Source organism: Armigeres subalbatus, chromosome 1, assembly GCF_024139115.2.
Source record: "Armigeres subalbatus isolate Guangzhou_Male chromosome 1, GZ_Asu_2, whole genome shotgun sequence".
Classification (NCBI taxonomy): domain Eukaryota; kingdom Metazoa; phylum Arthropoda; class Insecta; order Diptera; family Culicidae; genus Armigeres; species Armigeres subalbatus.
Genome location: NC_085139.1, coordinates 104,364,516 through 104,388,233, shown reverse-complemented (window position 1 = coordinate 104,388,233; position 23,718 = coordinate 104,364,516). Strand labels below are relative to the sequence as shown.

At 42.3% G+C, this 23,718-nt stretch overlaps 3 protein-coding genes across 3 annotated transcripts in view; 2 read left to right on the top strand and 1 right to left on the bottom strand.

The window, feature by feature from the left end:
* Positions 1–23,256, top strand: part of LOC134203989 (4-hydroxybenzoate polyprenyltransferase, mitochondrial) — a 30,323-nt gene extending 7,067 nt beyond the window's left edge. Inside the window, exon 3 of the mRNA XM_062678824.1 lies at positions 22,862–23,256. Coding sequence (XP_062534808.1) covers positions 22,862–23,113 — 252 coding nt within the window. The 3' untranslated portion in view covers positions 23,114–23,256. The remainder of the gene's footprint in view (positions 1–22,861) is intronic.
* On the top strand, positions 80–1,293 carry LOC134204023 (uncharacterized). The gene is made up of 2 exons (XM_062678861.1): positions 80–164; positions 234–1,293. Coding segments are annotated over exons 1-2 (1,062 nt in total). The 5' UTR covers positions 80–162.
* LOC134204032 (uncharacterized) lies at positions 1,402–3,033 on the bottom strand. Its single transcript, XM_062678867.1, has 2 exons — positions 2,535–3,033; positions 1,402–2,463 (listed from the first exon to the last, which is right to left on the bottom strand). Exon 2 carries the CDS (start codon positions 2,458–2,460, stop codon positions 1,402–1,404), a length of 1,059 nt encoding a protein of 352 aa, XP_062534851.1. The 5' UTR covers positions 2,461–2,463; positions 2,535–3,033.
* Positions 23,257–23,718: the final 462 nt, after the last annotated feature.

Below are 23,718 nucleotides of genomic sequence, written 5' to 3'. Positions count from 1 at the left end.
AAGGATTGACGCACTATGATTTCTGTTTATTTATTTAATCACTCTTTGTTTTGGTTTCATTCTTTTAAATATCAAGAAGCTAAATTTGTGTACTTTGCAGTTCAAACGCATTTTTTTTAAATTTTCTGCTATTATTTATTGGAAACAAACAACAACCATATCATGTAAGTAGCAATGAAATGAGTGCAGTAAAACCCGATGGTATAATAACATTTTTACAATGTTTCTTTTAGGTATGAAGAGGAAGAATATTTGGAAGAACTAGATGAAGCGGACGTTGTTGTTCATTCCAACCAACGTTCACCCTCACCAAGGCGTTCTTCCCGCGATGTCTCGTTCGTTGCTGATTCCGACGATGTCAACTTGTTGGACACTGCGGAAGAAACCCTGGAAGCATCTTATCTGTATCTATTTGAGGCACAATTCTTCCGACGACTCTATCGGGGACAAATGCGCCCAAGAGAGGTGGGAACCAAAAACGTTGGTGGCAATTCCGTGGAAGATGTGATGGCATGCGTTTGGAAAGTTGCAACTAAGCATGTATCACGGCAAATCGACTTTGACGATGATGGGCCAAAATGGGCTGATAAACAGGAACCGGATCAAGAAGATATTGAGAAGTTTGTGACTTTTCACGATCCGAGTAAGAGGAAAGCGTACAATACTTCGTCAGTAACGTCCCGCTTGCTTACATCATGGAGAGACAAGCAAATAAAAATTTTTGTTCATGCGCATTCGGTTAATGTCGAGACCAACTCGCAGCATCAGATGGTCCTTAAGAAGCTGATTGCACCGAACAACCCTGATCGATCCGGTGCTCATTCAACCCACGACGATGCAGTGTTGGCGAAAGAATTGAAGGAAAATCATCCTGAGCTTGAAGGCCACCACAGTTCTTGGTTGTTGTGGGCTAATACAATTCATTCATCGGCAGCGTATAAACAGGAAGCTATGAAAACGGCTACGTCACCACCATTGGAGCTCGCCAAATATTTTAGGTGGACTGGCGTTTCAGAAGCAGCCAGATTGCAATCCGTTCACCGTGGTGCATCAGTAGCTCATGCCGTTAATGGAAGCTGGATGAAGGACGTAGAAGAAGTTCACCACGGAGTTACATCAGCAATTTCTATTCTGACAAATGTCGCACAGAAGCTGGAAGGAATGATTTCCAAAGGAAAAGGGGCGGAGGAAATTATTGCTGCTGTGCAATCTGCTGTACGGCCAGAGGAGTCTGAGCTGAGCAAAGTGTTGGCCGATAATGTATCCAACTGTCCGGATATCGATCACATCTGAAGGGAGTGGATCTAAAGTTGTTAATAATATGAAATAAAACTACTTGTTCGTTTTTTTATGATTTTAAATAGGTTTTTATTACAGCCATTCAACAGCGTCCCTCAATGTTTATTCTGTGCAAACATCAAGACCCAAATCTTGTGGATTTTGTTGCAATCCTTTTTCTGGGTAGAATGTTCCCCCGGGATAATAACCACAATGTGCGAATATATTTTCACAAGGATACTGTCTGAAGTAACTCATAGCATCACATACGTCACCCATTATGGGCGTATTCTCTTGGTGCGTCCTCTTCAGTCGCTTTTTGACGAGTCCGAAAATAATTTCCACAGGATTAAAAAAAGGACAGTACGCCGGAAGGAAGATGGGAATTATGCCTATCGACCGCAGGTACCTAATAATGTTAGCATCGCAATGTATTCTCGCCCCATCCATTATCCAAACTGAGTTGAATCCTGGGTATTGATGAACATTTGTATTATGTAGCGCAAACTCACGAATGCATTCAAAAAAAATTAAACGGTTAAATGTTCCACTTGTCCAAAAACTATCTAACATACCGTCTACTCCTAAAAAGCATAAAAAAGAGAGACGAGGTCGACGGCAGAATTCCCCACTGAAAATAACTTTTTGTCCCACAACTCCATATCCTTTCCGACGCAGCATATCCCTATTATCGAAACTAACCTCATCTAAGAATACTAAATTATAAATGTCCCACGGGATGGCCAAAAGCTCTCGCATGAATCTGATGATCTCGGCATCCCGTATTTGAATCGCCCTTCTCTCAACCGTCTTCCACGAGAGCCCAGCCTCGTGAAGAATGAAACAAATCGACGATACGCTGATGGTCATATGAAACTGCTTCTGGAATTTCTCTTTGGCTTCGTCCAAGAACAGCAAAGGATGATTTTGATACAACTGCACTATCCATGATCTCATTTCCACTTGGAACTTTTTGTAGATTTGAATGCGTTTTTTTCGTTGATAGACACCTTCATTTTCGAATCTTCTTAACCAGGAGTAAATTGTAGATAAACTTTTACCATAAATTTTCGCAAGATCTTTTTTAGAAATTCCCAAATAATAATGCCCGTATAGTGCATGATATACAGTATTCGGCTCTGCTTGATGGTTTTTAACTGCCTGGATGATGATGTTCGCCATTGTCTGCAAAACGAACCTTTATTAAAATTTTCTAGTACACTTTTTTATTGAATAATATTTATTATATATCTAACCTTTACTCAATTTCACCTGTATATTTATTTTTCTTCTTAAAACTCCTCAGAGCGTTGGTGTTTACCGGTTTGAAGATTTTGAGAAATACGGTTTCGAAAAGTTTTGAAAATAATGCAGTTTATCAGTCAAAACAAACCAAATGTCACCGCCAAAAATGACAAGTCATCTGACATCGCTGAGATTTGTCGCGTCGCTGGACTCTCCAGCGAATTGCAGAGTAGTGCTGCAGCGACAATACTGGTGGCTAAACGGATCTCTTGCAAACAGGCAACAGCAATATTGTTGTCGTTTAGGAACTGATCGATGACGTCCCGATCGGACGGTTGGGAGCACCCTGAGACATTCCATGTCCCGGCTGTAAAGACGTTCGGTGGCGAGTTTATTGTTGCGAGTGCCGCCGGAGTGCTATCACTGTGTTGTGTCACATCGTAAGTGTCGATTGTATGTTGTTGTTGTATTGCTTGTATGTGTGGTCGCGGTAACGGATCTCTTTGTTGGTGTGCGGGACCGGTAATGTTGGTGGTTCCTGCTTGTCTCTTCTGAGGGGGGGAGCATCATCTTTTTCTAGTCCCATCGTTCGTTTACCTGTATGATTTAAGTCGTTTATCAATTTAATGTTCGTTTTATTGTTATTTTGCCTACCACTAGGGATATCTAGAACACTATCATAGTGTGTGTACTCCGCGATGCCCGAGAGTCTGTGAGCTACTCTCAAGGTTCTTCTTCCATCTGCGTTGATGATGCATGCCGATGAGTGTTCTCTGTAGATTTCTATCCTGAAATCAAATTCGCTCGCCACCGCCAGAAAAGCCTCTTCTCCACCCCAGAATCCGTGTTGTTTCATACAATTCAGATAATACTGAACCACCTCGGTGGTTGAATAATCGCTGCAGATGTCTGCTTTTCCGATGTCTGTCAATGCAGATACTGCTTGCGCATGCAGGCGGTCGCTCCATTCAGTAAGGTTCCTGCTGTAAAACTGTACTACTACTGCCCGCAACGTTCTTACTCTAAACTTCATTTCTTCCGTGTTGGGCTTCGTGCCCCAGATTTGGTGTCCAAGCGATGCAAATAGACAGTCTCCATCTCCCGGAATGAGCAGGATCCGCAGTTTTCCTTCTTCCGTTGAAACGATTTCAGTTGTCATTGTTTGACTCAGGCTATGAGCCTCCGAGACTGTTTTCTTTGAACTAATCTTAGATGCAGTTTTTGTCGATAGAACAAAATGGCGGGCGATTTCATGCGTTTTTATCTGTTGGGGATGTTCAAAAAGTACATTAATCTTGCCTTTGTCGATTATTCAGTGCTCTTAAAGATAAAATCTATGGTGCGGTGCACGTTCCGTCATGATGGCTAAAATTTGGCTAGGTTGATCGGAATACGTTTTGATGCCGGGTCAGTTTACTAGATGCCTAGATAAAGCTAGTGTTGTTGGCCCCCCTCATCCGGCCTACGTAACCTCATTATGCCGAAGGGTACCTTCATTAAATTATTATTATTATTATTTTTTCTTTGTTATTTTCATTATTTGATTTATATTTATATTTATACCCCCCACTTTCTTTGTTCGCTTTAGCGTCACCCAGGGTAGACCAGGCAACGAGGCCTATGTGGCTTGTACCTAACGCTTGCAGGAAAAGCGAGAGGCTGACTACTTCCTCTTCCTTCAATGGATAAGGAAGCCAAGCGCCGTGGAGGAGCATGCACTATAGGTACCGACGCGGTTCCGCAAGATGCCACCCTCCTGTTACATGACCAATCCCTCCATGACCCCCTTACAAGCTTTCGTCAAATTAGCCAAATGACAGTGAGTGACACCTCACTTCACCAGTCAAAGAACCCCAGCACATACTTGCGAACAGGCCGTTTTTGTCATGCTTCACACGCGCTATTCTAACCTTCCCTCCTTATCTCGACATTCCCTATGTAGCATGACAACTGTGGCCTACCTACCCCATTTAAGATTAATCGAATGTTCAATCACATTAATAGGTACAAATTCGGTTCACTTACAATTAAGTTTTCTGATATAGAGCGAGTAGCTGTTAAACCTACACTTGCTTCAGGGTTATTGTTGAAAGCGGTTTTTTCACTATAAGAAAATTCTGTTTATCATAAATTCACTTCTGGAGAATATAATACGTGCGGAAATCTATCTTCTAACCAACTCTGAGGTTGCTGGAGTTCAATTGGTATGGCATTTTCTATGATTTATGCACTAATATAAACTGTTGAATAATTTAGCAATAATTTGTTTCACGTGATTACAATGCTTGCTGTTTCGATCAACAATATTCTGCTAGTCATCCCGGGTTGTCGTATACTTTTGACAGGTTCATCTATACGACGACGTTTGATGCTGAATGTAGTGGTAGGTTACGGAGGCGCCGTACATCAAAAAAGGGTCTATATGTCTCGCGCGTCAACACCCCGACCCGTGAGGCCTAATCGTTAGTTGGTCTTACCCAGTGGCGCCGGAAGTGGGTGGGACAAGTAGGACATGTCCTACGCATGAAAATACCTGGGTAGGACAGTCGGAGCATTGTCCTACCCATGATTATGGTAAGAACTTACCATGTGGATCACTAAAAGATCTAATGCTATCAATACCGTTTCAACTTATAGATCTAAAAATTCAAAGAGAATCAGATGTTTGAAAGCTTATCAGAGGTTAAACTGACAATCGTGGAAGGTTCTGGGATTGTAAAGGATAAATCTTTTCCGAAAGGCTTCTCAGAGTATTTGCGGAATTCTTTCCATTCCAAAAAGTGCTCAAGGATGTATTGAGATTTTCCAAGAAGTCTTGAAGTTTCTTATAGATTCTGTTCTTTCGTAAAATTGTTGAATATTTTCTGGAAATACCTAATTATTTCTGCTAGTTCAGGAAGGCTCAGTGAATTTTAGAAAGACTGACGGTGAATTGATCAAAATTTGAATATCTAAACAAGGATACAGCTTAGCTTAATTTAGCCAAGACTAACAGTAGGGGAACTGGGGGTAGGACGCCCACGTTAAGGAAAATGCCATTTTTATCAATGAAAACCACCATTTCAGCCAGTTTTCATCAGCGCATACTGAAGAACAGCATATCTGCGACTGACTACCGATGACAGATATCTAATTGTACATTTTATTGTACAGAAATTTGATTTTTAAAAAGCACCCGAAAAAAATTGATTTTGAAACCATGCGGGGTGAGATGCGCCAGTGGATGGGTTAAAACGCGCATGTGCTTATCGTACTGATTTTCATTTTAATTGCCTACATTAAGGCAATTAACCGAATGTTTCAGCTGTTTCGGTCATACGAAATGAGCATGAGCGTACTGCCCCACACCGACCTCATAAGTTTGAAGGCCCATCAAATCGTTTTAAGACCAATTTTGACGACGATTTCGTGTGGAACATAAAGAACACGTGTAAGCAGCATGGCTCATGGCTCAATTTTTAATTTATCAATGTATAACAGCGATAGAAAGACTAAACTTTACCGAGCTAGAATTGCATCAAAACACGCAAAAATCGTTTTTTCGAGTTTTTCATGTGTAACTAGAGAAAAATCATGAAATATATGTATCCAATGTCAGTATTTTTCATTACTTTATCGTATAGACCATTGAAAATAATCACAATGGGGATATTTAACCTTATTCAGGGGTGGCGCGTTTTAACCCCTATGGGCGTGCTACCCCCACTTCCCCTACTTGTCAATAGTTACCTCTCTTATCAAAAGTGGTGTAAAAACTGTGTAATTATTGTTGCTACTACCCGATCAAGAATGCGTAACAAAATTATAACAAGGGGAGTTATTTATTTCAGAAAAATATTGTAACAAAATGTGTTATAAATTTTGCTGATTAGTTGTTAAAATAACATAAATTATATCAAAAATATCTCTAGCCGTAACATAATTAAAATAGAGGTTGATACCGTCATATCAACATTTTAACAAACGTTGATATGATTTTTCTGTACAAAATCTACTTTCAAGGTAATTGCCTACATCACGGATAGAAATCTGGTACTCTACCACGCCGGATTTCCATCCATAATGTAGGCATTTAACTTTGTTCCAGCTATGTATTAATATCGAGCGAGTTCAAGTTATACTGAAGGTGATTTACCTCCGATTTTTTTCAATGTCTACAAAAAATGTAGGCAATTATTTTGTAAAAATATTTATAACTAATGTTGTTATAATTTTGATATAAAATAAAACTGGCCGATGACACATTTTTATAGAATTATCTAATTATAACACACGTTGTTTGAAATAACAACAATTGATAGAATTGAGTTATAATTTTGTTATGCATTCCTGATCGGGTAGAGACCGAGAAAACCTCTGCATCCCTATAATACCACGGAAAGGATATTCCGTTAACTCGGTAAGGTAGATGAACAGAAGTATAGATCGATGATTCGCTTAGAAAAGTGATGTAGTCTATGCCACATTATGTAATGTAGTCTTTGCCAGACTTCCTAGAAGCGATAGTCACTAGACTGTCGAGATCATATCCAAAAGTTGAGAAACTAAACAAGGATATGGGAGAACAATCGCAGAAATATGAAGCAGTTTATAATGATGGTAGCATATCCGGATGTCTGGTAGCAAGCCTATGAGAAGAAGAACTCTGAAAGCTTCTAATACTTTATTGGAATCTGTAGGAATAACAAATATACCTACATTTGCATGAAATCTTAGAAGTTAAAAAGAAACAAGGCAAGGCCAGCTGATGTATAATTGGTAATACGTCTGTGTACTTAATGGAATAGTGCGGGTTCATGGCCCATCGGCAGCCGAATCTTTTTTCGCAATATCTCATAAAAACACCTTAAAATGGCAAACATAACTATGTGTATTAAAATTAAACATTTTTTCCAAAAAAGTTAAAAAGAAAAAAGTCTGAAATTCGGAGTAACATTATTCTTGAAATTTCTGAAAACCCGTAAACAGTACTAAACACCCTTAAAGAATCTTGAACGATCATAAGCTTTACTGGTAGATCATAGCGATGTTTTTGAAGATTTATAATGGTTCGAATTCCTAGAAGTTAGTGAAATTGCTTGAAACCATCCAATATTTTATAAATGTTTTTTTTTGCAAATGTTCTATAAACACTAGAAATGTAATGATTGACTTAATAATCATAGGGAGTTTATAACTTATTTGAGGATGCCCGAAAAAAATATCTGATGTTCGAGAGGATTTCCGGAAAGTCTCTGAAATTACATATAAGTATTCTATAGATTTGAAAATCCAGTTTTTGTCCTACCCACGTCCGGGAACGTGGCCGCGCCTCTGGTCTTACCCTAATACGTCCAGTAGAGCCACTTTGATCGAAGGTCGTTGAAGTATTCCCGAATCTGTCTGGATATCCACCTTGCGTACCTGGCCATCGTTTGCTGGATAGGTTTTAATTATTCGACCTCTGAGCCAGCCGTTACGTACAGTTTCGTCGACGATTACTACGAGATCACCTTTTTGAAGTGGACGAACACTGAAGAACCATTTAGTTCGTCGAGCAAGAGTTGGTAGATAGGACTTAATCCAACTTGTCCAAAACTGATCCAGCAAATGCTGCATTACTTTCCAGTTGGTATGTAGAGACACTGGCTCGCTGATGGGAATTTTCACGGGACTATTCACTCCACTGGAGCTCATCAAGAGGAAGTTATTGGGAGTGAGAACTTCCTGGCCAGGAAATGCAAGTGGCACGAATGTAAGCGGTCGTGAATTAACAATCATGGTGGCCTCTGAGAGTAATGTAGTCAGTCCTTCGTCGTCTAGCTTTTCACGGTGTGCAAGCACCTTCAAGGCGTCCTTGATTGAACGGACCTTCCGTTCCCACACACCACCCATATGCGGAGCGGATGGTGGGTTAAAATGCCACTCTGTTGCAGCGTTAGTAAAGCTACTGGCGATGGCGAAGTTGATAGATTTTATTTCTGTAGCTAATTCTCTGGCGGCACCTCGAAAATAGGTTCCGTTGTCGTTGAAAATGTTCTGTGGAGCACCCCTTTTGTCAACAAAACGGCGAATAGCCATTTTACATGACTGGATCGTCAAGGTATGCACTACCTCTAAGTGTACAGCACGTATAGTCAGGCATGTGAAGATCGCCACCCATCTTTTCGCATTACTACGCCCTTGTTTAATGATGAGTGGACCAAAATAGTCAATGCCGGTGTGCGTAAATGGACGAACAAATGGAGTAACTCGTGGCTCCGGCAATGGAGCCATTTTTGGTGCATCCGGTTTGGCTCTGTATACGCGGCACCACATACACTGCTTACTGACCTTCTTCGCCACTAAACGTAGCTTAGAAATATAGTAGAGCTGTCGAAGCTCGTTAACGACAGTCTCGATGCTGGCGTGAGCGTATCTTTGATGAAAGCGTAGCACTAGTAACTCGGTAACGTTGTGCTTTCGGGGAACAATTATCGGATTCCGGAAACGGTAGGGATAGTAAGCTGCCTTTGGATCAATTCGGTTTTCCATCCGCAGCACTCCGTCGTCGTCTATGAATGCCGATAGTTTTGACAATGAGCTAGATTTGGGTAGCCTTATTTCTTTCACCTTGGTTGATACGCTGTTTTCAAAATGGAAATCTCCTCTCCATACTCCTCTGCTTGAACTAATCGACATAAGCTCTTTTCGGCCATCACGTAGTCTCGACTAGTTAACGTAACCGTGCCTGATCGGGACCGAACTTGTTGTTTTGTTGAGCAGCAATTAACAAAATGGTAGATATAGGCCAAAGATCCAATAATATCTTCATACCGTGAGAATTTAGTCCAATCTAGTACTGAGTCGGTCATGATTTTGTGGTGTAGGTTCGTTGCCCTCATTTCTTCCATCTGTTATCCAGTTGTAGTTTCTTCACTGGCCATTCTTCTTCTGGTAACCATAGAAAATCTGGTCCACGATACCATTTGCTTTGCGAGTCGAAACATGGACCGTTGCCCCACTTAGTTGCTGCATCTGCGATGTTGAACCGAGTAGATACCCATCGCCAATCTTCTACTGTTGTTTCTTCTAGGATTTCCGTTGTTCTGAACTGCACATGCGGTCGATACTTGCGAGGATCGGCACGTAGCCATGACAGAATTACTGTTGAATCAGTGTGGAAGTACCGTCTGGTGATCTGCAGCGAATGGTTTTCCGATATGGTTTTCATGAGCCGTACGCCAATCACACCTGCGTTCAATTCGTTGCGTGGTATGGATTGCGGTCATAATGGCGTAACCTTTGCCTTGGCAGCTACCAGAGAACACCGGGGGATTCCGCGATCAATAATGCGGAAATAGGCAACGCTGCAATAAGCGAGCTCACTCGCGTCCACAAACACGTGTAGCTGTAAAGAGCGATAACTTTCCCGTTCATAGTTGGGGAAATAACAGCGGGGAATCTGTAGTTTGCTCAGCTCGGGAACCAGTTTTATCCCCCGTTTCCAATTTAAGAAGTCACGATCGGTTATAGGATCGTCTCAATTAATTCCAGATCTCCATATGTTCTGGATAAGGATTTTACCGTGAATTGTAAAGGAAGCTATCAGGCTAAGCGGGTCGAAAAGACTCATTACCACACGCAAAACTTGCCTTTTAGTAGGCACCATTTTACCAGATAATAGTGGAAGGAGATCCTTATGGAACTCAGCCGAGAATACAAACAGATCTTCATCCGGTTTCCAGAGCATCCCAAGGACACGTTCGGCAATTTTGGACTTTTCGGCGATGAAATTCTTTGCTGCTTGCACCGTGGTGTATTCCGCCCCGATGCGTCTCAGGATTTCTTGATCGTTCGACTGCCAGTTGCGGATCTCGAATCCGGCTTTGCTATGTATTTCGCGAACTTCGACCGCCAGCTTGACCGCTTCTTCGATAGTGTCTCGACTATCCAAGTAGTCGTCTACATATGTGTTCTCCTTAATAGCCCTTGCCGCCTCCGGTTATTCTTCTTGGTACTCCAATGCATTCAGATTTTTCGCATATTGAGCCGAACAGGGCGAACAGGTTGCCCCAAACGTCGCCACGTCCATAATATAAATGTCCGGGTTTGAGGTGGGGTCCGTCCGCCAGAGAAATCTTTGTGATTGTTTGTCCTCTTGTTTGATACGCAACTGATGAAACATCTGTTTTATGTCACCAGCTACAGCAAACTGCTTTTGGCGGAACTGGCAGAGCACAGACATGAGTGGTGTCAACAGATCAGGTCCAGTTAGTAGCATGGTGTTTAATGAGACACCACCTACGCGCGCGGCAGCATCCCATACGATGCGCACTTTATCAGGCTTACGTGGGTTGCGAACGATTCCAAGTGGTAGGTACCACACTCGAGGGTTGTTGAGCTGTCGCAACTCGTCTTTAGTTGCTTTATGAGCGTATACCTGTTCCTGATAATCCCGTATCTGTGCTTCCACATTTCTTCGGAGTTCTGGATCAGTTTGCAGTCGTCGTTCAAGGCATTTAAGCCTCCTTACCGCCATCGGATAGCTGTCGGGGAACTGTATTTCATCGCTTTTCCATAATAACACGGTTTCAAACCGTCCGGATTCTGTTCGCCTAGTAGTCTCTTTGAGTATTCGTCTAGCTCGTAACTCCTCCTTTGATTCTTGCGCAGGTGTAACTGTTCCACCTAGTTGTTCCATTTCAAAAAACGCCTTCACTAAATTATGAAGTTCCTGATCCTGAGAGCAGTCGGAAACGTGCATCATAGTTTGATCTTTCACTGTCCCGCGTCGTCCACCGAATATCGTCCAACCCAGTTTTGTCTTGATTGCAACTGGCTCTTCATCTCGTCTCTCACGCTTGCTCAGTTGCAACTTCAATCGGGCGTTATCAGCGATGTGGATAATTACTTACGAGTTCAGAGTAATCCAAGCTTTGCCGCGGAAGTCCTAGACTGTCAACCGTCTGTACTTGTGTCAAGACATACTGCGCTTTCACACCAACCCCAGATATTATAACTTGTACACGTTTGGATGTGGGTTCATTTCGGAGGAATTCCTAGAGAAACTTCCGGAGAAATTCCTGGAGGAACTTCCGCAGGAATTCCTGGAGGAACTTCCGCAGGAATTCCTGGAGGAACTTCTGGAGGAATTCCTGGAGGAACTTTCGGAGGAATTCCTGGAGTAACTTCCGGAAGAATTCCTGGAGGAACTGCCGGAGGAATTCCTGGAGGAACTTCTGGAGGAATTCCTGGAGGAACTTCCGGAGGAATTTCTAAAGGAACTTCCGGAGGAATTCCTGGAAGAACTTCCGGAGGAATTCCTGGAGGATCTTCCGGAGGAATTCCTGGAGGAACTTCCGGAGGAATTCCTGGAGGAACTTCCGGAGGGTTTCCTAGAGGAACTTCCGGAGGGTTTCCTGGAGGAACTTCCGGAGGGTTTCCTGGAGGAACTTCCGGAGGGTTTCCTGGAGGAACTTCCGGAGGGTTTCCTGGAGGAACTTCCGGAGGAATTCCTGGAAGAACTTTTTCTGGAGGAAATCCTGGAGGAACTTCCATAGGAATTCCAGGAGGAACTTCCGGAGGAATTCCAGAAGGAACTTCCGGAGGAACTTCCAGAGAAACTTCCGGAGGAATTCCTAGAGGAACTTTCGGAGGAATTCCTAGAGAAACTTCCGGAGAAATTCCTGGAGGAACTTCCGCAGGAATTCCTGGAGGAACTTCTGGAGGAATTCCTGGAGGAACTTTCGGAGGAATTCCTTGAGTAACTTCCGGAAGAATTCCTGGAGGAACTGCCGGAGGAATTCCTGGAGGATTTTCTGGAGGAATTCCTGGAGGAACTTCCGGAGGAATTTCTAGAGGAACTTTCGGAGGAATTCCTGGAAGAACTTCCGGAGGAATTCCTGGAAGAACTTCCGGAGGAATTGCTGGATGAACTTCCGGAGGAATTCCTGGAAGAACTTCCGGAGGAACTCCTGGAGGAACTTCCGGAGAAATTTCTGGAGGAGCTTCCGGAGAAATTCCTGGAGGAACTTCCGCAAGAATTCCTGGAAAAACTTCCGGAGGAACTCCTGGAGGAACTTCCGGAGGAACTTCCGGAGGAATTCCTAGAGGAACTTCGGGACGAATTCCTGGAGGAACTTCCGGAGGAATTCCTGGAGGAACTTCCGGAGGAATTCCTGGAGGAACTTCCGGAGGAATTCCTGGAGGAACTTCCGGAGGAATTCCTGGGGGAACTTCCGGAGGAATTCCTGGAGGAACTTCCGGAGGAATTCCTGGAGGAACTTCCGGAGGAATTCCTGGAGGAACTTCCGGAGGAATTCCTGGAGGAACTTCCGGAGGAATTCCTGGAGGAACTTCCGGAGGAATTCCTGGAGGAACTTCCGGAGGAATTTCTGGAGGAACTTCCGGAGGAATTCCTGGAGGAACTTCCGGAGGAATTCCTGGAGGAACTTCCGGAGGAATTCCTGGAGGAACTTCCGGAGGAACTTCCGGAGGAATTCCTGGAGGAACTTCCGGAGGAATTCCTGGAGGAACTTCCGGAGGAATTCCTGGAGGAGCTTCCGGAGGAATTCCTGGAGGAACTTCCGAAGGAATTCCTGGAGGAACTTCCGGAGGAATTCCTGGAGGAACTTCCGGAGGAATTCCTGGAGGAACTTCCGGAGGAATTCCTAGAGGAACTTCCGGAGGAATTCCTAGAGGAACTTCCGGAGGAATTCCTGGAGGAACTTTTTCTGGAGGAAATCCTGGAGGAACTTCCATAGGAATTTGTGGAGGAATTTCTGGAATAAATGAACTTCTAAAGAACTAGAGGAAGAATTCCTGAAGAAACTTACGTGGGAATTCCTGAAGGAGTTTCCTGAGGTATTCCTGAGGAAACTTTCGCAGACATTCCTGTAGGATCTTCCGGAGAAATTCCTTGAGGAAATCTTGAAAGAAATTCTGGAGGAATTCCTGGATGAACCTTCAGATGAATCGCTGGAGATAGTTTCTGAGGAATTCCTGAAGGATCTTCCGGAGAAATTCGGATTGAACTTTCAGAGGAATTCTTGTAGGAACCCCGGCGAATCGCCCACGGAATTCCTAGATGGTTTCGCAGAGGTATTTTCCGAAAGAATTCCCTGAAGAATTTTCGGAGGATATCCCAGAGAAATTCTCGAAGAAGTTCTCCAAGGAATTTTCGAAAGGATTACAGGAAGAACTCCCGCTGGAATTCGTGAAAGATTTTCCACAGAATTTCCAGGAGGACTTCCTGGGGAAATTTCCGAAGGATTTTCCGAAGAAAAGATTCCCTTAATCAATTTCCAAAGGATCTTCCTGAATTCTCCCAGAGGAATGCTTTGAGGATCTTCAGAATACATTACCTAATGGTCTCCCGGAGGATATTTCAGAGGAGTTTTCTAAGGAATTTAAAGATAAATTCCATAATGAATTTCCGGAGAAACGCTCAAAGGAATTCGTAATGAAAATTTCTAAGGATCTCTCGGAGGAATTTCCGAAGATTTTTCCAAATGATTGCCTGGCTAAATTTCCAAAAGATCTTCTTGAGGAATTCTCTAAGTTTCCCCCGGAGTTGTTTCCGAAGGATCTTTTGAAGGATTTTTTCACAGCTTTCTCCGAGCATTTTTCAATTAATTTCTTCGGGATTTGCTCCAAGAATTCTTTCGAGGATACATACACGAGCTCTTCCAGGAGTCACTGGAAATTTCCGGAGGTATTCCAGATGAATTTTCGAAAGAATTCGTGAAGTTATGGTAAGAAATCCTGGAAGAATTTTCGTAGAAATAATTGGTACTATTTTCAAAGCAAGTTTAAAGAAATATTGGAAGGAGTCTTCGTTATATTGTCAATAAAGATTCCTGAAGGAATTTATGGACAAACTCTTAAACAAATTATCGATGGATTTTGTGAGTAATGCTTTCTGAAAGTATTTTCGGAGAAGATTTTCCAAATGTAATTTTATACTAATGACACACTGGTGGTATAAGTACCACGGTCTTTATCAAAGATAGTCTTGGAATAACTTTCTTGTTCTCTTGTACTATGGCACAAGTACCACAGGTGTGTCCTTAGTATTAGCAGATTTTTCGAAGATACCCTCGTCGGGGGTGACAATGGGTCAAATGGGGGTGAGAATGGATCACTGTTTCAACTACATAGTTTGCTTGTAGAATAGATTAAATGTATCTGGCAAGAGTACTAAATTATAAGAGACCTTTTAGAACGATTTTGTTATCCAACCTCCACATTGTCGGTGAGAGCACTGACCCATTCCCCCTAGTCACCCCCGACGGCGGTATTACAAAAAAAATTCCTAAAGGAATTGTTGGAACGAGTGCCGAAAAAAATTCTAGAATTCCTGCCGATATTTTTGGAAAGATAGATGTTAGATCACCGATGGATTTTTTGATATTTATTTCAAACATATATGGGTTAGTTATCATTTCCATTAAATCATAAAAATAACATGAGCTGATTATAGCGTTTGAACAATCTCATACTGGTTTCGGAGATATCTTGAAGCTTTTCAATTAATTATTTTTTCGAATAGGTAGCTAAAATGGTACAGGCATTAAATCTTCGTGTTCCTAATGGAAGTAGGGCTTACGGACATGGGGTCCCCATTGTTGGTTCATCTTTTCGACTAGTAGAGATGTGGTGGAAATTGAAGATGAATATCTGCCATCCTCCGCTATGCTTTCTCCATGGCCATAAAGTTGATAAGCTCCCATCTAGCAGTTGCTTCAAAGCGCCCAGTACGTCAATGCCTGTAAATGTTGTGCTTCCGTAGCTAAATGTCCACCAAAAGCAGCACCGGTTCCGTGGCCAAGACCGATGGGTCCATGGAAGCGTGTTCACGTTGATTTTGCTGGTCTAATCAACGGAGTTTATTATTTGTTACCCGTGGACGCACATTTGAAGTGGCCTGAAGTTGTGGCAACGCAGCGAATCACAATCTCTGGCGAAGCATCTTTGCCCGGCTGGGAATGCATGAAACTCTCAAGAAGTTCTGCAGTGATAAGCGCCCTAAAATATGTTTGTTACATTTTTAAAACTAGCAAGAAATGTTACAGTTACCTACCTTATGTAAGTATTTCGCTCCTTGTTAGGTAGGTGCAAGTCGTAACTATTCAATTTATAAAGGATAGTGGAGTATTTGAAGTTCTATTAGCGCGAAACGGCTTTCATTCTGCTTTCTATTCCGGTGAAAACAAACGAACTGTCAAAATATGTGATGCTTTCTTTTTCTCTACTGCTATTTACCATCAGCCCATCACAATCTACCCTACGATGGATTGATGTGTTGCATGGTGGATGCAAATGAACTTTTTATCGTGTAGCACGACATCCTTGTGACAACATCAGCAAACTCATCAAAAAACGATAAGTTGAATTTAACAACACACCTATTGTTTGTCCATTGTAGACAAAGCGAGCTTTTTTCCCCTTCTACGCCGAGTTTTTCCGCAATAAGGCATTTTATGAGACGTTTTGCGGTGGCCCGTTTATTTACTTCTAATGTTTTGTTTTGGTATGATTCTGCGTGAACATTCCGTTAGGTCCGAACACAAAATTATGTTTGTAACGTTTTACTTTTCATTCGTGTTTTCTTCAGCATTTCATGCTTAGAATGCAATGGTATGAATTATCTAACGATACATTTTAAGAATCATATGAAAAACTATGGTCTAAAACCTTGGTAGACAAAAAGTAAAACAGGCAGAATTGATGATGGGACCCTTCGGAATGTTCGGCGCAAAATTACCAAACAATCGGGCTCCCACTAATTGTCAAAGTAGATAAACACGAGAAAAACAGCTGTTTCGATCTGTCTCATAAAATGCCTTATACTGTTTTCAAGAAGTGTCACATTAGAACCGTCGTCTAAAAAGGCAAAAGTCGATACCGAATTTCCGTTGTATGATAGGGTGACAGGTAATATTTTGAAGAGCGTACTGTTCTGCTTGCTTCGATGCGCAGAAACGACCCTTGATCCGCTGGCAATGGGAGCAAATGGTTTTGGTTTACCAGGATGCAATAGCTTATGGTGCATCTCCTCACATTTATCGATTCCACACGGCTGAGTGGTTCTACAGGGCCATTTTCCGTGACATGTGAGACACCGCTGGCACATTTTTTCTTGTTCCACTATCCTCCATCGTTCGGTGATGGATAACGAGCTGAACCGGTGACAGGTTTTAATCTTGTGATCGCTGCGCTGACACATCAAGCATGGCTGTGTGGCTGCTACTTACTTCAAGGGAATGTGAGTTGATGTATGCTTTCTTATCCTTTTTACGGCCTGACCTACTCATCTCATCCTGAACGTTGGAATCAGATAGTGTGCTTACTTGACAAGCGGCTGTTTTTATCGAAGACACGTAATCGCTGAAAGCCTTCAGCGTGACATCAGAGATTCGTTGTGTATGTAAACCCCAATCCAATCTGATACTAGGTGGAAGTTTACCAACTAGTTCTGACAACAACATAGGGTTGGAAAGATGATCTTGTAACTTCGCAGCTTCTATATATGTAACTAAATTCCGTACTTCACGGCCGTAGGTAACAAGCGTTTCAAGGCGGTTGACGTTCGGTTCGGGTGAGTTTCTAATCTTGCTCATGGGACAATGTGTGACGACCCCAACTACTTAAATTCCTTCAGGGGGATTCGTCACAATCTTTTATGCGGAGTCAGTTTACCTTGGCACCGACCCGCGCTAGAAAAGAGTTTTGCGCCCAGCAACAGGGTTTTGTTGTTTAAGTCTGCTTACTTTTGCTTTATAAGCAAAATACAGCACTTGGCAAGGTTATAAATGAACCGTTATGTGTGAGAGAGTCATTAAGTAAAGAGAGAGAGAAAATTGTCAACATAAAGTAGGTTAGCTGTAAGTTAAATGTAAGTTAATAAAGAGTCTTATTTGTACCACCGAACTGAGTGGTGTTTTAATTTTTATTCGAAAATCCAGTGCCGCCGCGCGGCCCACCGGCGGGGATCGTCGCCCCGTCGGTAGAGGTCTGTTCAAATGCACCAGTTGATCTGGTCGGCCACACTCATCTCGCAATGTGTTTATTATTTCAGGGACTGCCTCCGGAAAGTCCAGAATACTGTGTACCTTTTCTCTAGCTTTTCCGATCAAACACTTTTGTAACCTTGCGAGATTCTCGTCTGGTTGTATACCACACATTGCAGTTGTAGACTCAAACGCACTTAGGAACATGGGCCATTCAAGTGGATCGCCAGAGAATTTTGGCAATTCCCGCGAGACCACGTGTCGAGCGGCTAGTTGTTGGGCGCTAATTATTCCTGCGGCTGGGCTTGGTGTCGGATACTGTTGCAGATAGTACGGCGGTGGCCAGTACGGTGGTATTGGTTGCTAGTACCACGAAGGATATGGTAGATGCGCTTGTGGTGGCAGTGACGGAATTTCGTTGCCTGTCGTAGAAGGAAACGCTTGGTGTTGAATGTAGTGATTCGACGTGGGTACTCCCACGGCTAACCCTGCCATACTTTCACGGAACTCTTGATTCACGGGGGGATGCGTAAAGAGAAGGGGTTCATTGTGGTTGGCCGTTACCGTAGAAGTCATTACTGTATCACTACTTCTGTGTAGAACCGGCTGACGCGCCGTAGATACAGTTTGTCTGATGACATTGACCGGCTTTCTCGTACCCACCGCTTCGTTTGCGAAAAGTGTTGATACTTGTGTTGTCGTAGGAATTGTGAGAGGTGCTTTGCATACCACAATTGGCGCCATTGTGGCCGAATGTCCTGCCGCAGGAAGTTGTGACATCCTTATTCTCGAAGAAGACAATGTAGGGAGTGCCGTTGTGCTCAAATTTTGGCTGGTGGAGAAAAGCTCCATTGAACATCCAGCCAGGTTCATCGATGCTGCGGTGTAAATCGGCACTGACGATGCTAGTTTCATGTTGGAGAAATTGCTCTGGATTGGTTCCATGACACGCGTACATTCAGGTGGGGGAAGAGTTTGGTCGTTTGTACTTGCTGGCATTGCTCCGCTTATCGTGAAAAGATTTTCCATAATTTTTGTTGGTTTTTCTGAGAAAATCAAGGGTTCAGTAGGCCTCGATGATTTCGTTGGAGGAAGCAGCTGTTTTGGTAATCCGACCGGTGTATTAGAAAGAGATAGATCTACTTTTTCGGAGGAAGCTGTGACTCTTGGCTGTTCATGCTGAGTAGTCGTGTATTGCTGCTGATCCTGGGTGGCCATTTGTGGACGTTCGTACGGCGTTGCCTTGGCTCCGGTTTCTACCTGACCCGAGATTATTGGGGTAGAGGTTTGGCCGGTTTCTGGCTGTAGTTTCTCATTAACCTTATTTTCCGTCGCAAAATCCTGTTCTGCTACCCAGTCTCCAACTCTGCTATGACGACTATGTCGGCATTGATGGCTTCGTAGACTTCCAGCTACCGATCTCCTAGCTTCGATCTCTGCTGTGTGGGTCTCGAAACTCATCTGCAATTTTGAAGATAAAGCCTAGTTGTCGATTAGCTCTGGTGATCATATCGTTATAGTGAATCCTGAAAGTAAGATCGCTATCCAAGAGCACACCAAGATCCTTGATGTGCTGAACACAAGCGAGGCTACCCCTAGTAACCATGGAGCTATATATGCTTGCAAATAATACAGCCATTAATGTTGACTTAAAATGGAAAAAGGCCCTTTTAGGACCGAAATAATGCTCCATTACTTTGACATGTTGAAATAAAACATAAGTAATGAATTGCTGCATTCGTAATCCTAAAGTAGTGTATCGTTGATTGACAGTTGATGTATAAATGCATCTTTACATCGTTAAAACTGATCTAATGCAATAAGAATTTTATATGCTGATCTGTGATTGATTAACTGCAATAATTGATGCTTGGTGGTTACTTGGGTATGTTCAAAGAGAACATAGTCGAATCGTTATGGGGAGAGGCTGTTCTAGCTGCTGGACTCTCATGCAAAGACCTGTAGAGTCCTGCTATGAAGCAAAACCTTCATAAGAGAACCTGAGAATTTTTGGTTGTCGAACTTTTACATGGATATTTTATCAACGCCGTAGAAAGCCGGATCCAAAGCCGAATGGGTAAAGGCTATGGAACAAAACGACAAAGAAATTTATTATTGCCCGTGAAGTCAAGTCAATGAGAAATGTTTCCCGTATGCAGCTAAATCTGGAGAAGGCAGAAAAACTTGTGGTTTCATTAACGTACAAATTCTATGTTCAAACTGAAGCGCAAAATGTACCAGCGTTGGTTCAGCCAGATATTTAAAATGAGATTCAAATTGTTCCAGATCCTGATATCAACGATGTGTTTTTAAAACGAAGCGCAGCAATCCAAACTATGATGATATAAATGAAGACGAGTGCGCCAGTACTAGGCGGGATTCATGGGCGAACGCTCTACCACGACCAGGTGTTTTATGGATGACGAATCACAGACCAGATATTGCAGAAATGCCGCGAATACAACGTGCCCATTAGACCTGTAAAAATTTTCAGCTAATTCGGATAAAATTTCGAAGTGGCTCAAGTCAATTTAGTGTTTTTGGGCTATTTTCAATTTTGGAAAAAATCTAACAAGAGGTATAAACGTCGAAAACTATCGCAATAACCTCTATACGGAAGCTTTTGGTGTGCTCTACAAGTCTTGTGAACATTGCGATTCGGTCCGTTCACGTTTTGTCCATGTTAAAGTGATTTTCAAGCTATTAAGTGCATAAAAATACTGTTTCCCCCAAACGTCGTTGTTCTACAAAATTCTTGAATGTTGAATTGATGACAAATGATTGCTAATTTATTATATTATTATTCCTCATTTTTCCCTGGAAATTTGAGTAATATAATTGCCAATGTGCGATTTACCGTTAAATTCTTTAAAATCATATGCTGAACATTTGTCATTAAGGTCACTCCTGACGGAATCCAAGTTTAAAAGTGCTCGCGTTTTCGGGGGCACACCACTCGATACGAAAGCAACGCACAACTGTCATTTTTATTATTTCACGCATGCTGCGACGCAGCAAAGCTAAATCAACAAAAATGACAGTTGTGCGCCGCCTCTGAACCGAGTGGTGTGCCCCCGAAAACGCGAGCACTTTGGAACTTGGATTCCGTCAGGAGTGACCTTAATTTGCACGTTAGGATTTCTTCAAACAAGGGTTTCGATCAAAACATAAATCAAATCATATGATATTTGATGCTTACAACAAACGACTTCCAAATTTTGTTAATTTCACCATATGTCTGCATGCTTTTAACATCGAGTGCATCGTAGTAACAAGTGAAATCGAAGCTTCTTTGTTTGAACAACTTGTTTGAAGAAATCTCAGCGTTCAAATTTATGACAAATGTTCAGCTTCTGATTTTTGAATTTAACGGTAAACACGGTAACACATAAACAATTATATAACTCAAATTTCCAGGGAAAAAAGAGGAATACTAATATAATAAATTAGCAATCATTTGTCATTAATTCAAGAATTTTGTAGAATAACGATGTTTGGGGGAAACAGTATTTTTATGCACTTAATAGCTTGAAAATCACTTTAACATGGACAAAACGTGAACGGAACGAATCGTAATGTTCACAAGACTTGTAGAGCACACCAAAAGCGTCCGTATAGAGGTTGTTGCCATAGTTTTTGACGTTTATATCTCTTGTTAGATTTTTTCCAAAATTGAAAATAGCCCAAAAACACTAAATCGACTTGAGCCACCTCGAAATTTTATCCGAATTAGCTGAAAATTTGACAAGACTTATTTTAACAAAAGAATTGTGATTCTGGGCTGACCGGTTGAATTTTTGATACTTTTTTTTTTAAAAAAGAAGAGGTCTAGTGCCCATACATCATCTATTCATCGACTTCAAATCCGCATATGATATAATCGATCGGGACCAGCTATGGTAGGTAATGCACGAACACGGAGGTCCGGATAAACTGACACGGTTGTTCAAGGGGACGATGGATCGGGTGATGTGCGTAGTTCGAGTTTCAGGCATTCTCGAGTCTGTCTGAAACGCACAGAGGGTTACGGCAAGGCGAAGGTCTTTTTTGCCTGCTATTCAACATCGCATTGGAAGAAGTAATACGAAGGTCAGGAGTGAAACGATTTTCATGAAGTCCGTCCAGCTATTTGGTTTCGCCGACAAAGAAAACCTACATCAGACTGAATAGCGAAGCTAAGCGGTTCGAACTAGTCATCAACACATTGAAGACGAAGTATATCATAGGAAGAAGTTCAAGAGAAGACAACGTGAACCACCTAACACTTTTTGTATTATCTATGACGAAATCGAGGTGGTTGAACAATTCGTGTACTTGGACCCATGGACCTCCAATAACGATTTAAACAGAGAAATTCGGAGACGTATCATGGCAGGAAATCGTACGTACTTTGGGCTCCGATCAAATAGAGTTCGTCGCCGTATTACACTGACTATCTGCAAAACGCTCACGAGACACGGACACGAGATCTGGACGATGCTCGTGGAGGACCAACGTGCACTCAAAAGGAAAGAGCTGCATAGTACCATCTATGGCGCGGTGACGGTACGAGGAGGAGGCGAATGAATCACAAGTAGCATCAGCTGTTGGTAGAACCAAATATTGTCCACTGGACCGAGCACGTAGCCAGAATGTCGGACAATAATCCGGTGAAAATGGTTCTCGGCAACGATCCGACGGGAACAAGAAAGCGAGGTGCGTAGCTTGCAAGGAGGATCGATCAGTTGGTAGACGATTGGCGGACCCAACGCAGACTTCGTGGCTGTGCAGACCTGGACCGAGTTGAATGGAGAAGACTTTCATGTATTGCACAGGTCACTCCGGCCTTAATCTGAGTACCTAAATAAAGAAATAATAATTATGGTAACCCGATTTTGTTGGGCATCTTTCGGGACTTGGTTGATCGAGTAGATCGTATGTTCTGACCTCTCTGATAATTTCAGGTTTTCCAGGTAGTGGATACCCTCACATACCTAAATGGTGATTTAATTTCAATACCAAATATACCAAATTTTCAAAACGACTTATCTGCTTTTGTAAACAAAGATTCAAACGTCGATTTGACGAATTTGATAGCACTCCCACGCAAACCAGCACCATTAACAGGTAACGGAAGCCTTCACCTACTTGTTGCAGGTGTTGGTTTGCGTGGGAGTGTTCTCAGATTCGACAAATCGACGTTTGAATTTTTGTTTACAAAAGCAGATAAGTCGTTTTGAAAATTTTGTCTTGATTTCTAAATGTTTTCTCAATATTGATGCCTTGGTATGAATTCATGATAAATGTAATGCCCATTGAAATCATGTGCTAAATCGCTAAATGTAATCAATCCCTTACATTTTTTTCTATTCCCTTCGCTTTTGCAGATCTACTCTCTCAACATCAACAATCCGACCGATTGTGCCACCAAATTCATCTCCAACCACCAGGTTGGGCTGATCCTGTTCCTAGGTATCGTGCTCGGTACCGTGTACAAAGGCTACAGCCGAAATGTCAGTAAAAGCGATCCCTCTTCATCGGTATCACCCGCTACCTCATCGTCATCGTCGCCACCATCGGCAGGACTTCTTCTGGCCGCTGCCGCCAACCATCATCAAACGGTGCGACAACCTAGCTAAGCCATCGACGACGCGCTTCATTACGTCTGTGTTAATTTATATTGGATGCTAACTTTCAGGAAATTCAAATTGTGTCATATGATTTGAAGAAACTTAGGCTACGGATTGTGAAATAAATCGGAAATCAATTAGGTTTAGTGAGACGGACAGGCTTATTTTAAGAACGAGCGTTTGAAGAATCTCGTAGTACGGAACTTTAGTTTTTCGGATGCCTAGAGTGTGCCAAGAGATACCAAAAGAAATTGACGTTTAATTATGCATGTACTACTTAAGTTGACTTTCACACCACAGAAAGTTCTTTTTAATAAATTAATTCTTATACATTGACCCTGGAGGCATGTTAGGCATAACGAGAATTTAATAACTAGAAGCGATGGCATGGACGTTCTTTCAGACGCAAACTTTTGCAAACGTATCACGTAGATCCCACCGATTTTCACATATACACAACTACATATCACCACGGAGAGGATCAGATATGAGTTGTCGGGTAATAGGCTCGGCCTCAAACACGTCGATCTTTTGTTTTGAATTAGGTGCTATTGGGGTCCCCACATGTGTCAAACTTGCCCTGTACTGTAGCAATGCCGACAATAAATGAGATT